This window comes from Alligator sinensis, unplaced genomic scaffold, assembly GCF_000455745.1.
Source record: "Alligator sinensis unplaced genomic scaffold, ASM45574v1 scaffold127_1, whole genome shotgun sequence".
In the NCBI taxonomy this organism is placed as follows: domain Eukaryota; kingdom Metazoa; phylum Chordata; order Crocodylia; family Alligatoridae; genus Alligator; species Alligator sinensis.
This window is the reverse complement of record NW_005842532.1, coordinates 595762-613496: the sequence shown is the minus strand read 5'-3', so window position 1 is coordinate 613496 and position 17735 is coordinate 595762. Positions and strand designations below refer to the sequence as shown.

Below are 17735 nucleotides of genomic sequence, written 5' to 3'. Positions count from 1 at the left end.
CCCTATAAATGAAAATTTTAAGCACAAATAACCCAGTTGGGGAGGACCCCCTTCTCCACTTGAACATATTTTTTCTGTTTTATCAATCACTGTCCCACATAAGTTTAATTTTCTTAGCAAAACCTTGTAAAAAGTATCTACTATATCTAACCAGGTCACTAAAAATAATTGCCTCAGTCACTTATAGTCAACTTTCCATGTGCTACTGCACAGAAATAACCTTCTATAAGCATCTATAACCTTCTATAGTGTTGTCTTTGATCTGTGAACACAAACTCTCACTAAGAGCTCCACTGTGAAATAAAGACATTATTAGGTCAGTATGTAGCAAGCAATCTTTCTACATCAGACATTGGTTCACTTTTCTTGATCTTAGAGCTGCGTTTGATATTACTGGCCAGGACATCACATTTGATCTCTTGGCACACTGGGACTTTTGTTCTCCTGGTTTCACTCTTTTTCAATTGTTCTCTTCTGTGACTCCATCCTACTTCCAGAGCTCGTTGCTACAGTATCTCCCTTGATCTATGTCCTGACTTCCTCCCCTTTCCATGTTATCATCTTTACCCATCTCTTTTCTGAAATCTGATTTGGATATAGCTTCTGTTCATTATATTCAAAGTTTATAACTGCTGTAGTGATGCTCTAAAACAAGCTAAAAGATGCCAGTTTTCTCCAAGAAAAAAATCTGGAGATCATGGGATTGTTTTATCCCTAATATACTGAAGTCTTTTATGGTTTTCTTTTTCAAACTGTGAAAAAAAATTAAAGTTTTGCAAATCTGCTTTCACTAACAATTTCCAATGATTGATAAATCTCTTTTTGGAAAACCAGAGCCACAATGATCACTTCCCCACTTGTGTGGTTTGTGGTTCTTGGCTCCTGGCATGCTGAACCAGCAGGGGCACAAATGGAGGAGTGGAGACACTGTAGACATCAACCAGATCACCTCCCTGGAGGACTAAGCTTCTGTTTTTTCTGGTGCATGCTATTGTAGCATGTGCTGTGCTGCTTTTTATTCCCCCCCCCCCCCCTTTTCCTACCGGGACATCCTGGTAGCAAATTTTGCTTCCGCACTGCAAATTTACAGCACAGGGCGCACTTTAACATTCCACATGTGTGATTTGTGGTGCCACAAAGATGATTGCAGTGCCACAAACTGCATGTGTAGAATGTTAAAGCATGCCCTGCACTGTAAATTTGCAGCACAAGGGAAAAATTTGCTACCAGGATTTCCCAGTAGCAAACAGAAAGAAAGCAGCACAGCACATGCTACAACAGCATGCACTGGAACAAACAGAAGCTTAGTCCTCCAGGGAAATGATCGGGTTGCTGTCCAGACCATCTCTACTTGTTCATTTGTGCCCTGGCTGGTCCAACATGCCAGAAGCCAGGAGACACTGAGCAAGGGCAGTTAGTCACAAACTGGGACACAGTGTTCTGCAACAAAACACATGTGCAGAGGTGTGTGCTGTGGCACAAGGTAGCGGCACAAATCTGTGCTGTTACTATTTGTATTGCTGCAGGTGCCATTACTATTTGTGCTGACACAGCCAAAAAGGAAAAAAAGGACCCTCACAAATAAACAACCCAAAATTTTCATCCACAGCTGGACGTTTCAGACTTCTGCTTTCAGGGTCCTATCATTATTTCACTGAAAATGTTTCCTTAAAAATATACCTTTAATGAAAAAATTGTACCAGTTGAAGCACAAACAGATTGTCACCTATTTTCTCTCTCTCATAAACTTATCAGCTACTGAATTTAAAACATTTCAGTGCTTTCAGAATGAATGCCTTGACTCTTACATTCAGGGCCTAGATTTCTATTCAAGGCCAAACTTTTACCAGCCATATTTCATGGGTTTGCCTACAGTCATATTAGGAAGATCAGCTATTGCACCAGCAATATCTGACCACACTTCAAACAAAGACCTTAATCAGATTTTCTTTCGTCTTGTCCAGGGTCCTGTAATGTTCTCCTCTATTGTCTTTCTATATCTTAGCTCTCTAAACTTCAATGACTTATCCTCTCTCCTCAATCTGGAAATAAGAATACAATATTTTTGGATCTCTTTCTGAATACGGGGCTAAATCTCTCCTAGTCTTCAATATTCTCTGAATCTGGAGATGTGTTTCATATCTTTCTATTTTCTAGTCCATTTCTTATGGATAGCAAATGCCAGATAGCTTTCTACCTCCCTTCTTTACCTTAGAATGAAAAGTAGGCAACACTATGCTCATCATCCAGAACCTCTAGTCTACTTTTCTGTATCTGACAATTATTTTCAATCTTCTCTCAATATGTACCCCCTCTAAATCCCATGGATCTTCACTTAAGATTGATAAATCCAAACAAGTCTTTCTATCGTCTCCAAGCTCATCCACTCCCCTTAGACTTTTCACTCTTCCTATTTCTGAAGTTCCCACTAGTCTAATTTTACTAACCAAAAGCCCTTAGTGGAAATGAATTAGAATGGTTACATTTATTAATGTATAATAGTTACATTTTCAGTATTCTAAAGTGCTATTTATAACAAATAATAGCTTTAAGTATGATTTGTACCTTGCCAGTGTTCTTTTATAAATGCCAATGCAAGATACTGTCCTTGTGGTATGGCTTAGGGGTTTGTATGTTGGGCCCCACACCAAGAGGCTGTGAGTGCAAGGCTAGGTCTGTGCCCAGAGCCTGCTCTGTGCATGGGTGTGCAAAAAAATGTGGGTGGCAGATTGGCTAGATGGTCACACCCAGAGAGTGGTGGTGGACAGGTTGTTTTCAACCTGGAGGGATGTGGGCAGTGGAGTACCCCAGGGCTTGATCCTGGGGCCTGTACTATTCAGCATCTTTATTAGAGATCTAGATATGGGTGTGGAATGCACGCTGTCCAAATTCACTGATGACACCAAGTTGTGGGGTGAGGTGGGCATGCTGGAGGGGAGGGACAGAATCCAGCTAGATCTAGACAGGTTACCAAGGTGGGCAGATGAGAATAGCATGGAATTCAACTCAGACATGTGCAAGGTGCTGCATCTAGGGAGAAAGAACCAGCAACACACCTATAGGCTGGGGAATACCCTTCTTGTCAACACGGTGGCAGAAAGGGATCTTGGAGTCATTGTTGACTCCAGGGTAAACATGAGCTGCCAATGTGAGGAAGCAGTCAGTAAGGCTAACCGCACCTTGTTGTGCATCTACAAATGCATCACAAGCAGGTCCAGGGAGGTGATCCTTCCCCTCTATGTGGCATTGGTCAGGCTGCAGTTGGAGTACTGCATCCAGTTCTGGGTGCTGCACTTCAAGAGGGATGTGGCTAGCATTGAGAGGGTCCAGAGGAGGGCCACTCACATGGTCAAGGAGCAGTGGGGCAGGCCCTACGAAGACAGGCTAGAGCAGGGTTGGGCAAAATATGGCATGTGGGCCAGATCTGGCCCACAAGGGCATTCTATCTGGCCCGCAGGGCCCCTAAAAATTTAGAAAATTGATATTTATCTGCCCTTGGTTCCTGTCAAAAGTGACAGGAACCAAGGGCAGTAGGACCCAGGGGAAGCCCTGCAGGCCCCCACAACAGCAGGGCCCACCCAGCTGGAAGCCCCAGCAGGGGCTTCTGGACTGGGACTAGGTGGCTGCCCTGTGCCGGAACCTCAGGTAAGGTGGGGGGAGGACCCCGGGGAAAAGTAGCCCAGGGAAAAGCTGAGTGTCGGGGGGAAAGCAGCCCCTCACCTGCCCCGCGACCAGTGCCCTGCACTGTAGCTGCTCGCAGCCTGCCTGGGACTGCCTGTGTCTGCTCCGAACAGCCCCGTGAGGGCTGCAAGTGGCTGCAGCAGGGAGCGCAGGCCACAGGGTGGGTGAGGGGCCGCTTTTCCCCCCACATGCTCAGCTTTTCCCTGGGCTACTTCCCAGCATGAAGAAAAGCAGCTCCTCCCCTGCCCTGTGGCTGGCGCCCCATGCTGAAGCCTGTGCAGGGCTGTCCAGAGCAGGCACAGGAAGCCCCAGGCGGGCTGCGAGCAGCTGCAGCACAGGCACCGGCCATGGGGTGAGAGAGGGGCCACTTTTCCCCCCATGCTCAGCACCACCTTGTAACCACCTTGTAACCAACTGCCATGCTCAGCACCACCTTGTAACCACCTTGTAACCAACTGCCAACCTGGGCCCCACACTGGCTCCAGGTTCACCCATTGGGGCTGTGCATGGCGACAGCAGCTGCAGCCCCCCTGCTTGCTGCACCAGGCAGTGTTTGCCACTGTTGCCTGTGGGCTGCCCAGCGTGCGAGCTCTGGGCGGGCAGCAGCAACCAACACTGCCTGGCGCGGCAAGCAGGGGGGGCCACAGCTGCTGCCACCGATGAGCGAACCCGGAGTCGGCGCAGGGCCCAGGCTGGCAGTTGGGGGTGGGTTTCAAGCTGGTTCTGAGCATGGAGAAAAGCAGCCCCTCACTCGCCCCGTGGCTGGCCCCCCATGCTGCAGCCACTCACAACCCACCTGGGGCTGCCTGTGCCTGCTCCAGACAGCCCTGCATGGACTGTGAGCACCTGCAGCAAGGAGCACCAGCCATGGGGTAGGTGAGGGGCTGCTTTTCCCCGCACTCAGCACCAGCTTCTTCCCTGTCAACGAGCAGGGGGTCAGGGCTGTGTGCTGCCCCCTGCCTGTACCATGGGGCTGGAAGGCACTGGGTGTGAGTGGGCAAGGAGCCAGTCAGAGCACCAGTGTCCCGGGGACAGTGCCAGCAGGGCCCAGAGCAGGGTGGCAGGAGCACAGGGTCCCAGCCAGCAGGGGCTCTATGAAGCCGGGCCAGCTCCCCCCTCTCCCTGCTTGTGCAGCCCAGCCTGGCTCCACAGACCTCTGCCAGCCTGCGCCCCACTTTGGGCCCCACCAGTGCTGGCTCTGTGACACTGGTCCCAAGACATTGGGACATTGGTCCCACAATGGTGACCAGGGTGCAGAGCACCTGTCAAGGGGCGGGGTTACCCATGCAGCCCTTGACAGCCTGCCAAAACTGGGTAAGTGGCCCTCCGCCCAAAATAATTGCCTGCCCCTGAGCTAAAGGGTCTGAACCTATTCAGCCTCCACAAGAGAAGGCTGAGAGGGGATCTGGTGGCCATTTACAAACTCACCAGGGGTCAAAAAGAGGTCCACTAGGGGAGACCAGCGGGAATTGGGGGAGGCTCTGTTCCCCCGGGCACCATCCAGGGTTACTAGGAATAATGGCCACAAATTGTTAGAGAGAAGGTTCAGGCTGGACATCAGGAGACATTACTTTATAGTTACAGCTGCCAGGCTCTGGAATGGGCTCCCAAGTGAGGTGATAGTTTCTCCTACCTTGGGGGTCTTTGAGAGGAGGCTGGACAGATATTTGGCTGGGGTGATATGATCCCAGCACCCGTTCCTGCCCAGGGCAGGGGGTCGGACCTGATGATCTGTTTAGGTCCCTTCCGACCCTAAGCACTATGATACTATGCCCTCTGTATTCTATTGAATTAGCACTCATGTTCAGTACATACTTAGGTGTACAAGAAGTGAAAACTTATTAATCTCCATATATATATAATACAGAAATGCAAATAAATGGGGCTTCCAACTCCTTATTTAATCACTACTTTAGTGCCACTTAGTGTTCTTCCTTGAAGTCATTCTTCCCAAAGTGAATTAATGATATAATTATCTCAGCATTCTTTGAAAATTAAACATGAGTCTATCCACAATACTAAGTGGAGAAATGACAAATTGCACATTCTGCCAACAAAAAGAGAACCACTCCCTGCCTTGGAGTTAGCCAGGAGAGCCCTTGCTTGGAAACTTCGGCCTTGCCCAGTCTCTATGATATCTACACAAGTACTCTCAGCCGGCCCAGATGTGGCTTCTAGAGTGGAAGGGAGCCCAGGCTTCTTCCAACCCTAAGAGTATAGCCTTGTGGTCTCTGACCCTCCCTGCCTCTCCCAGCTCAGCTCTTGAGTTAGGAACTTTACTCTGGATAAGAAAAAGTGTGCCCTGAAATTCCAAGCAACAAAACAGACATCTTCTTGTCAATAAAGGCATTTACTTTGTTACCCAGTTCAAAGGCTACCCAGCCAAAGGTTCTCTGTGCCTACCAAATGTCCAATAAGTCCCCAGATCAGCCTGTACAATCCTGAGCGTGCCAAAGCTAGCTCAGGGGTTCACTGGCCAGTCCACATAGCTGCAAGTGCCAAAGTTGCTCCACTGTTCACTCCCTTTAGCCCCTCCCAGACCACAAGCCAACACATTCCTTTTTTGGTTGCCCTGCTCACTGCCATTTTCATTTCTCTCTCTTCCCTTGATGGCTCCAGGGTGTCACATGCATTTCAACTCCTTCAAGAATCAACAGGGCTATCCAGTATTCCATTGATGCTGGAAGTCTATCTCATTTCCTCACATGGTCAGCTCTGGGACCTGGCAGGGACTCTGTCAACTCTCCTTTCCCTGTGTATAAGCTAGTCAGGCTAACTGAGACATGTAATATTATTACAACATGAACACATTTAAAACATATTTTACAATAAAAACCATCATCATGTCACCTCCTCCCTCAAAAAACCCTAAGCACATACTCCCAAATATTCACCATTTTGTACAGGCAGTCCTCAGACTTATGGCGCAATTGGTTCCTGAAAATCACGTCTTAAGTCAAAATGTCATAACTCAGAACCAATTTTCCTGTAGGAACAGTGTTACAAATAGGGGATTGGTTCCATTATGATAGTTGATACATCTGTGTGCAGCTGGTAAGTGTGATGTGGTGGGAAGGGAGGGGGCAGTGAAGGGGCGCAGAGGGCAGATCAATGTCCCCTGCGGTGAGGGAGGGGCTGAGGCAAGTGCTGCCCAGCCGGGACTGGGTGGGTATGAAGGTGGTGTGGGGGACGGCAGCTCCCACCACTGCACACTGCTCATCTGGTGGTTCAATGGGCAGTTCTCGCTGATGCTCCCACTGCTGGTCTAGGAGGGCATGTGGGGCATGTGCCCCCAGATCTGCATGAGGTGGGGCAGGCAGGGCCAGGGCTGCACTAGGCTGCACTCTGGGCAGGCAGCGGCAGTCCTGGGAGTGCTGGCTATGCTCTCCCACCACTTGCTCAGCTGGGGTGGGACAGGCATGGGATGGAGCTGTTGCATGGCCTCTGGGACAAGTGGCAAGTAGAGGTGGGAGTCATGCCCCCAGGACAAGTCGTGGTTTTATCCCATACCCACACCTGCCCTGGGCAAGTGGCAGAAGGTCATGAGGTGTAGTGTGACCCCAAATTGGGATGGGGTGGGTGGCAGAGCAGGGGCTATGGGGGGCTGCAGCCACCCAAAAATTCAACGTAGCCCCTGTCGCCCACCCACAGCACAGCCTGCTGCAGCCCCAGCCCCACCGTGTGCAGATCCAAGGGCATATGCCCCCCTATGCTCTCCCGAACCAGCAGTGGGAGCAGCAGTGGGAACTGCCAGTCAAGCTGCCAAATGAGCAGTGCACAGCAATGGGAGCTAATACCCACCCTCCCCCATGCCTGCCCAGCCCCGGCTGGGCAGCACTTGCCCCACCCCTGGTCCCAGCCCCAGCCCCTCCCTCACCATGGGAGGTGCTGATCTGCCTCCCCATGCCCCTTCCCTTACCCTTCCACCACAGCACACTTACCGGCTGCATGCAGCTGTATTGACTGTTGTAAAGATGAACCCCACAACAGAACATCAGAACAGGATGTCAATTTATAAAAGTTAAGTCACATTCGTCGCAACTCGAAAAGTCATAAGTTGAGGAATGCCTGAACGGAGTTTGATGCTACTCATTTCAAATGCTTAAACTCAACATAAAATCCATGGAGTTACTTACCACAGGTCTGTGTACATCCCAGAATGCTCTCTCCTGACTATCAAGGATTTTTCTTTCTATCTTGTCTCTTTTCTTGTCCACTCTGTCAATGTTGTGGTATATTTAAGATGAACAGTGTTAATAGTGGTACTCTTTAGAATATTCAATGACAAATCCAGCAACAAAAATTCAATAGAACTTACTTTGCTTGTGCTTCAGCTTGCATGAAAATAAATTCCCATTTCCGGGCAAATGCTCGTTGTAACCTGGCCAAACTTTCCTGAAAATACATCACAGTTTAAGGAACTTAAATTGTAGATTTAGATCAGTTCTAGTCTCTACAATGGTAGCTTATCTTTCATACATCACAAAATGATATTGTGGTCAAAAACCAAAATGTACATGCTAGCATAAACACAACCTGTTTGTTTGGAGTAAGGTACCTGCTTAACAGAAAAGGACAGAATGCCAGGGATGTTTGTTCCAATTCACTTTCTCTTTAAGCTTTGAAAAAGGGTGATGAAAAAGCGGAACACAAATTTAGGGGGAGAGCCTGGTGCTCTTGCTAAGTTGTGGGCATTGAGTAGACAGTTATGGTGCTAAATCAATAATACCCTCCATTTTTCAACAGCAGCACAGTGTGGGAGTATAGCAATAGCATTTGCACGATATTGCCATTAATCTACTTTAGAATATCCATTTGTCTTCTCTGTGAAGTGTTAACATTGAGTAAATATGGGCTATGGTACTGCTAGAGATTGCTGTTGCCAAACATTATAAGGAGAAGTGATTACTATTCTGGGAACATAAAACCCATCTCAAGAAAACTGTCCGTGCATGATTTAATTTAAAAAAATCTTCCTGAAGACTGTAGCTATCCATTTCTGTACAGAAATATACAGAAATCCAATATGTATCATTTTCAAAGCCTTGGTGTAAGTCTTCCCTCGGGTACAGTAGTAAAACCGGAGGACCACTACATCTCCCTCACCTGTATACAATGTGCTGGCTCTTGTGAATCCCATTCTTAGGCACCTAACTCTGACTATTTTCTGTATTGGGAACTCAGGAGCTTGACTCAAGTTTATGAATTTCATTCTGAGATCCAGGAGTTTAAAGGTCAGGTGGTGATACTGGGTGTATCCATGTCTCTCTGTGGATGTGGGCATGAAAATCTGAAGGTACGTGGGCAGAATTTAGGCATTTATATCACAAAAAAAGAAAGGAACTAAACAGATGCTGCTCTAGCAGCTGCAAAACTATTGAAGCATCTAGATTCATTAGCCATCTCCATTTTGGCCTGAAAGATCCCTAACACACCTACACTGAGGCTTATAGGCTTGGTCCTAAACAATCTAGATCAAGAACCTAGGACTTGCCTATACACTCTTGTGATCCAGATAAGACATGGGAGATGCCTAAATTCTATCCAAATCATCTGTTTTGCATTCACAAAACTTGCCTAACTGCCACTATCATCACTATTCAGCTCAGTGCAAAGCACAACACCCAGATCTGGATTTTAGGTCCTTCTCAACCTCAAGGAAGTCAAGCCACATCTCCCAATTCATAGGAGAGCGTTCTCACTACCAGGCAATGGTAGCAAAAGGAGCCTGACACTTTAGTTCCTGGACTTCCCTGTTAGGAGTGAAATACAGCTTTTAGTCCCCGCTGCCTAGATAGTTTATACATTTCACATGAGAAAGTCATTGGTTAAGCAAAGAAATAAATTAGAATGGGGGGGGGTGCCCTTATCTCTGGGCTAAAGGTCATGCTGCCTCTTGATTACTGTCATTCTGGCCCCATGCATCTTTCATTTCTGTATGCCCAGTACACTCATTTCAACAGGAGATGGAGAAGATGTCCTCACTCACCCTGTCCTATAGCTTTTTGATTAGGGAAGTCTCCTGGGAAGTGGTACATGGGAGGCTGTGTCTCCTTGGGCTGAGGAAGGCACAAAACCCAGATGCCCCATGTCCTGGGGAATGCTTTAATCACTAGGTTTCTTGCCCCACAGTATCTGAGAATGAAAGTTGGGACAGGTGCTGCATTTTTCACAACACTAACATCAACAGTCTAGATACCACAATCCATATCCATGATGGCACCAGATAAACCACTAGATACAGAAAACCCACAGACCACCAAACCTATGTCCACAAGACCAGTAATCATCTCAAGTACACTCAAGAAATTATAATCTATAGTTAGGCTCTCGTACCACTGCATCTGCTCTGAGGAAAACACTCATGATGACCTCCTAGACAGTCTAAAATCTGCTTTTATACAACAAAGGCACTCCAGTAGGGAAACAGTCCATCTATTTGAAAGAGCTATTCAAGTACCCCATGGTAACCTGGTACAATACAAAAAGAAAACTCCCTGTGAACATCCTAATGTTCATCCCCACCCAATATTGTAACTGATCAGAAAAATCATCAGACTACAGCCTATACACAACCAAAATCAGACCTTTGAAAGAAATATTCCCATCCCCTCCATTCTTGGCTCTCAAACAACCCTCTAACCTTGCCCAACTCATCATCAGAACCATCTCCCCACTGCCCACTAGGCATCAAGTCAGACACAGTCCTGCCTTGGCAAGAAATACTTAACCTACCAGCACATCTCTACTGCCACTATTATGAACATACACCCCCTTACAAAGTTATCACAATCCATGTGTCCTACACATCTTTTCCACAATGTGATATAGCCGATCCAATGCACCAGATGCCCTCATCACAACCACATGGGTGAAACTACATACCAGAATGAACTCTCAAAATAAAAATATATATAAAGGACAGAGACACGCATACACTATTAGGAGCACATTTCTGACAGAACAACCACTCCCTCTCTGACCTCACTGTCTTCATAGTCAAGGGAAATGTGCTTAATGCCTTTAAAAGGCAAACATGGGAACAAAAAAATCATAAACTGGCTGAACACTGAGAACCAAGGACTTAACATTGATACTGGTTTAATGGCATGTTCTAATTTACCTGACACCTGAATTCTTTCCACATGTTAAGGGTGAGAAAGACTCTGCTCCTTTTTGATAGGCCTTCATCTCCCAGTACTCAGCTTCTTCTACTAATTGTGTGTTTGCTGCCCTGGCAAGTTCTCTCACTCTCTCCTACTATTGCTTGTTACTGTGCTGTGTTTGGCTTGCTGTGGTCAGACCTGATGAAGAATGCCTTGCATTTGAAAGCTTTTCTAACTCTATGCCAGCTACACAGTGGGTGTGTCTACAAGTTCATTAACTTGCCTTAGATACTGCACATTTAGCTTAGTACTTCCTTAATAAAGTGCTAACTAAATGCACAGTGTCTAAAGTTACTGCATAGCAGCACCAGCAAATGGTTATTTAGTGATGCTTACTGCTCATTAGCCTAATAACACTGTGCAGTAAGTGTCTCATGTAGATATGCTCAGTTGGTCTACAACATCTCTCTTACGCTACTACTGCATCTGACACTCATGGAAAAAGAAAAGAAAAAGTAAAGCTCTTAAACATACCAAAAAGATTATACCTTGTAAATGTGTCTTTACATATCTTTTTCTCCCTAAGTTGAGAGCCAGAAACATGTGTGTGCGTCAAATTCATGGGTACCTTATATATAAATAGAATACAATATTCATAGGTAGAAGCTTTACACTATGCAGTACAGTTGTTTCCAGGTATTGAAATATATCTGCCTCAGACAGCAGGGATTTAAGGACTTGTGAACACTGATGCCAGGAAAAGGAACCGTGAACAGTTAGATTAGACGTGAGATGAAACCAAAAGCCCACGTTTTAAACAATGCCCCAAAGATCTAGAAAAAGTTGGGGTTTGGGTCTGACTGTTCATCCCACTTCTATCCCCTGAAATCTTTACTTCAGCCTCTCCTATGCAACAGCATTTATGGTTTCTAAAAGAAGCCTTAAAGTACTAGTTGCTCTTTGTCTAGATACAAGTTGAATTTGATCAATTTATAAACTATGGCTGAAGGGTTTGTGTTCTTCACCTTGAATTTTATTCTACATGCTGCAGGGCTTGAGAAACTCATTGATTTGACATCTCAGTTTGAGGAACGGCCCCAGGTACTTACTGCTTCATAGTCTGCTAGCTCAAGCCGCGCTTTGTTTTGCATTGTTCGCTTGCAGAGGTAAACCGCTGGAATACCAAAAAAATAAAAATAATAAAAAAAAAAAAATCAATCATTTCTCGCTGTCTCATAAACATCAAACCCCCAGAAACCAAAAAGATTCATCCACTTTTCTTTGAAATAAATTGGTAGTTTATTCCTTCTGTATTCCTTGAAAAAAATTTATACAGTAGAAACTTTACTGCAATGAAGTCAGCCAAAATGATCAACTAAATGATTCTATAGCTCACTTTATCTCATAGCCATAATAAACAAAATGTTTGTCTTTTTGTTTGTTTATTAGAAAAGAAAATATAAAAGTATTTTAAAAGAATAATATGCACAGTATATCTAAAAGAACAAAGTGGCTTTTCAAGAACATAAAAAAATGATATATATATATTTTATTTTCCAACTTCAGAGACAACAAACAACAATTACATGAGAAAAATCACAGTTAAAGGCAACATGAACAACATAAATGATAAATAGGCTCTGAAAGTAACATTCCCTTCAATGAATATCTCAAAGAGAAGTCTATGGAAGGCTATAAATGAAAGAAGGGCAGCATGGTTTATGTACAACGGTGAGTCAGAATCTAATCTGACGTAATTCTATGAACTTTAAAAGTGTTGTTTTGGATTCACTATAGTGTAACTGAACAAATATAATGTTTTTACAAAAGACTAAATATTAAAAAGAAGACAGGTCAAAATAAAATGAATATGAATTAACCAGGACAGATGTTAGTATTGTTCATTAAAATCATTGCACTAAATGCTTGAGCCTGAATTCTTTATGCATTCTACATTCCTACTGAATTAAGCTTCATTCTCTCTCATCTTGGGGAAAATTCAATCTTCATTATGAACCTCAGTAGCTCCATAATACAGGGGATTCCTTCCAGGGATGAAGTGAGGCACCGAAATTCTCCATAACAAGGCAAAGGAGCAATTTTGTGAACACTTTATGCTTCTATAGTACTATTCCCTTTCTGGAATTGAATGGCCTGTTGATTACTGTAGACAAAGATCTACCAACCCTGTCTGTCATCTCTCTGGTCCACAGAAAAAGGATATGGTCCAAATTTCACTGTGGTTTACCCCAACCCTGAGGGATTTCACTGATTTCCCTGGTACTGCAGCAGAGAACTTAGAGTTCAGAGACACTTGTAAAAACTGCATTTGTGCTTCCAGATGCTACTTGATGAAAAGAAAAGTAAAAACAAGACTGAAGCCCTATCAAGTTACAACAGCATGCATCCATTTTTCTTTGGGATGAGAAACGGTTACTTAAAGGCTCACCAAAATGCATCCCTGGGTTATACCCATCATGATGTTTAGCAGGCCCAATGATGTTTAGGAAGTGAGGCACCCCTGCAAGTCTCCCTCCAGGAAAAACAAGTATGACTCCCTCCAGGAGAAGCTGCTTCCTCACACTGAAGGATGATGTATTTTGGGGGGGTGGAAATCACAGTAGTTTCTCATGGTAACTATATTTTGCAATCCCCTTAAGCCCCTATTAGACATGATGGAAACATGAAAACTTCATCTTCTTGGGGACCAATTTGTAGTCCGCTTACTTCAGACATGGGCTCTCCATCAGTCTGTGTCAGGCAGCAGTAGCAGACAGTTTTCCCATCTCTTTCTGGAGGGCAGAATTGTTCACAGAGCAGTCTCTTTTGAACCCAAGGTCCTCAGTCTTGGGCAAAAGGGCTCTTTCTCTAGGGCTGGGGCTGCCTCATCATTGCTATAAACCTGGTTAAAGCTTTGTTTGTTTGCTGCAAAGCTGCTTATTTTCTTGCTGACTTCTAACAACCCACTATAGTTTAAGTCCGTGGCAAGTCTCCAGTCACAAACAAATACATGGAGGCATGAAGCATATTCAGAAAAAATAACACAAGAGGTTTCTCAGTTTATAATACTTCTATTATTAGATGATGGGTGTCCAATATATATTCTGAGCTTTGTCTTTTGTTGTCAGCTTAATCAATATGTTTGAAGCCGTTATTGTTTCAGAAACTTAATTTCCAGAGAAGACCATACCAATGAACCCCTTAGTTTGGCAGCCAGTCTTAGTCTATGCCCAATGCAGGATACTTCAGTAAAAGATCTGAACCTCTCCCCCTTTCTCCCCCCCCCCCCCCCCCCACACACACACTTCACCGCAACACATGAGCAGCATCCCTTAGGATGACTGAAAGGTAAGGGATTGCCACTGCAACCTTTGCTCACAGCAAAAAGCATTTACCCACACAAACATAAAATACTAATCCCATTCTGAAATGTACTAACAGCAAAAAAATGACAAGGTTCTGAAAATTCTCAAGTTTCACAAGTCAGTGGGGCTGCCTCTGTAAATGTGACTTTAAATGAGAATTGTTTGTGGAACCAGGTTTCTGGCATACCTCTTATCCAAAAGGAGCATCACACAATCCTGCACGTATACTTAAATTCTTGTCGATTCTTTCTTTTAGTGTAACAAAAAAAAAAAAAAAAATCTCACTGAAACCTCAGACTGCAGCAAGTTTCTTATTTTAGAATAATAAATGGTTAAAGCAAAACAACAAAAGTATATAAGGCACAAAATTATCCTCAGAAAAATAAGTAATTTTAGGACTTATATAAGTCATGTGTCCCGAAATGAGATTCTTAAGAGAAATACAGAGCCTAGAAATCAGAATACTATTTAAGCATAAGGACTTTCAACCTTCACTATTTTAAGGAAATTTCAAACTGGAATTAGACTTTTGTATACATAAACATCTGGTATTACACCACACTATCTTATTAATCACTTGTGGCAGCGCTCTCCACACCCATCTTCCTGAAATGTCCATTTCATGTCTTTTTTTAGCATACATATTTCTTGGTAAAAGACTTCACAACTGGTTTTGTTATGCCTCAGGTCTTCTATCCAAGACATTAGAAAGCTTCTCCCTTCTAGGAACCTAATGATTGTATCACCTGTGACTTTTTTCTCATTACAATATTTTCTACATACAAGGCATGTCTTATAGGACATGTTTACTGCACAGTTGACTAGCTGCCAGTAAACATCTCAGCATCTACAAGTGTGCCTCTATTAGGATGGAGTAAACTAATTTACTTTGCAACAGAATACTACTTGTAAATACATGTACTGTATATCTTTACAATTACTATCCTGCTGCAGAGTAAAAAACTTAAGAGTAAAAAACATGTAGATACTGCCCAGCTGGCAGAGGCATGAGGGTGCTTCAGTGTGGGGGCTGTCTGCCAGCTAGCCTGGTAGTACCCTTGTGCCCCAGCCAGCCCCTCCACATCATGTTGAGCCAGGGACAGCTGCCTCAGGCTGGCAGAGTAACCACTGGGACCCCTTGCTAGCTGGGGCTGCTCTGCTTAGGTTCCACATGCTGTGCCTTGCAATTAACTCTGGAGCAATAAATTCCACAGTTTATTCAGGTGCTGTAATTGAACATGTAGACACACCTACAAGTGTGGTTAAGGCAGAGTTAAAAGGTTGCTCTGCTATGGCCATACAATGGAATTGAATCACCCTGATGGTCATTTAAAGGTGTACCAGTTCCCTAAAGTCCTAATGGAGAAAAACTTCCCATCATATTTCCTCTTGAAATTGCCTGTTGAGAAGCCAAGAGTGGAAGATATGTGGGGCTAGAAAGAAAGCAAATCAGTGGGTGTGTGGCCCAGTGAGATGGACAATGAAATGGCTCTAGGTTCTGGCTTTTGCTTCTGTCTCCAGTGCTGCTCTGCATATTGTATTTTACATTCATTGGATAAAATAGATAGGTAATAGTGAGGTAACTTCTGCTCCTTTGGAGGTTGGATCAGGTACAGTAGCTAAAACCCAAGGCCTTCCATTTCAAGAGAGTACGCGCATCACTGATCCATACTGCTGGCTTGCTAGGCCCCAGAGTCCGAACTTCAAGATGAAGCCTGGAGGGCACTCTGGACATTGCTTAGCCCATGGCCTGGCAGCTAAAACACTTTGCTGGAAGTGGGAGATACACTTCAAATCCCTTGCATGAAGGGGGTTAAGAACCTGGGTTTCTCATTCTGTAAGCAAGTGTTCAAATTACTAGGCTATTTGGACTAAAAGGTAGGAAAGCCTTCCTTCTCTTCTTCCTCCTCCAAATAGTTGCCAGTTACATTTTTTTTCTGATGTATTTTGGGAACTTGTGCATAATTATATACCTTCCCAGTTTATTCTATTCTGCCAGTGTATACACATAGCCATAGTGGAGCTTTTCTGTTTGCTAGCCTGTTCACTGGTCCTGCAATCAAAGTCTGGACAAGTTAATGGTTCAACTGTGACATTGTTCAGTTTAACCCTTTGAGAGATGTATATATGATGAACTTCAAGCTTGCTGTTTTTCTTTCCCCATTACATTTTAAATATATATTATCATAATGACCCATTTTCTGGGTTCAGCTATTTTTCCCTCACTTTCACTATTTAATTGTAGTTTAAATCTCATGTGAAGCTTCTTCAATTTATTTTTAAAGAGGACCATAGAGCTAATTATGGAGTTTCATGGTATGAATAAGTGAACTAATTATACATGGCATATATGCGTTTCATGGAAAACCCACAGTTTTCAGTCTACAAGTTTAAATCTAGTAATTTAAACAAGTTGCTAAGACTGTCTCAGACAAATCCTGCCTTTCACTGAATTACATGGCAAAACTTCCACTGATTTCAAAGCTACTGGGAGTGGGGCTTTAGAGATTATAGACAGAAGCAGAAAAATAACCCTACTATCTTTCAGAACCCCAATCAGGATAAACTTGTAATTCTTAGGCACAACCAGATATTAATATAGCTTAATAGGGACACAAATTATAGGAATGACAGGATTCCACTTCAGGAGGGCTCGCATGTTATTCAGGCAAAATAGAGGTAAAATTTATATTAACAACAGGAACAAATTATGGCCTCGGAGTCAATGGAAATCATATCTACATGCATCATTTCACGAGCAAAAAGAATAGCAACTCAAATGGAAAGTCTATAGAGTTCAAACAGTCTCTGTCTTCAGATACACATGCAGATAAAAGTGCAATGGGATCTAATGTGCGATTCACACAATCACACTTCCTGCCCTGCCACATGTTTGTGGGACTGCACATTAGATCCTATTGTGCCTTATTATCAGTGCAGGGGGAGCCTGATCCCAGGCTCCCCCTCCACCAGCAAGAAGCAAGCTCTCACAGATAGGTGCCCCATCAGCTGCTCAGGCTGAGAGTCCCCAGCAGTTGTAGGACTTGCATCCCTGGCTGGGCAAGGTGCACCCTTGTGGCTAGGAGCCCTGACAGCTGATGGGGCTTCCAGCTGCAGGGGAGATCCTACTACATGTGCAAATTAAAGCTTGATAGCAACCAGCTATAAAGTTAGTGTGGTGGCACAGTAGGAGGTGCTACTATGCAAAGCCACCCCCCTCACTGTGCCAGGCCCAAAACCACACTTTGGGAATCTTCCCACGGGAGCCTACAGCTGTCCACCCCCCTTCCTGGAGAACATCCACAAGCCTGGATTAACACTGCCACCACCTGGGCACTGGTCTCTGTTAGGGCTTTATGCAGCCTGGGATACACAGACCCTGCCAGCCTTGGGGGTGCTTTGCCCACTGGTAATAATTTGTGGTGCTTTTTTCTTCCTGAAGCATACAAGGAATACCAAGCAAATATAGCTGGCCCAGTAAAGGGAGCAAAAACCTTCAATGTCCCCTCTCCCCTCAGGTATTCGCAAAGAAAACAGCCAGTCATTCTGTAACCTGATACCTTTGTTAAAGTTTGGGGGGGGG

At 44.5% G+C, this 17735-nt stretch overlaps 1 protein-coding gene across 1 annotated transcript in view; it reads right to left on the bottom strand.

The window, feature by feature from the left end:
- RGS7 (regulator of G protein signaling 7) overlaps positions 1 to 17735 on the bottom strand; it is a 521147-nt gene that overhangs the window by 73266 nt on the left and 430146 nt on the right. The window contains exons 7-9 of the mRNA XM_014523762.2: positions 11897 to 11961; positions 8000 to 8076; positions 7818 to 7899 (exon numbers count right to left, since the gene is read on the bottom strand). Of these exons, the coding sequence (XP_014379248.1) occupies positions 7818 to 7899; positions 8000 to 8076; positions 11897 to 11961 (224 nt within the window). The remainder of the gene's footprint in view (positions 1 to 7817; positions 7900 to 7999; positions 8077 to 11896; positions 11962 to 17735) is intronic.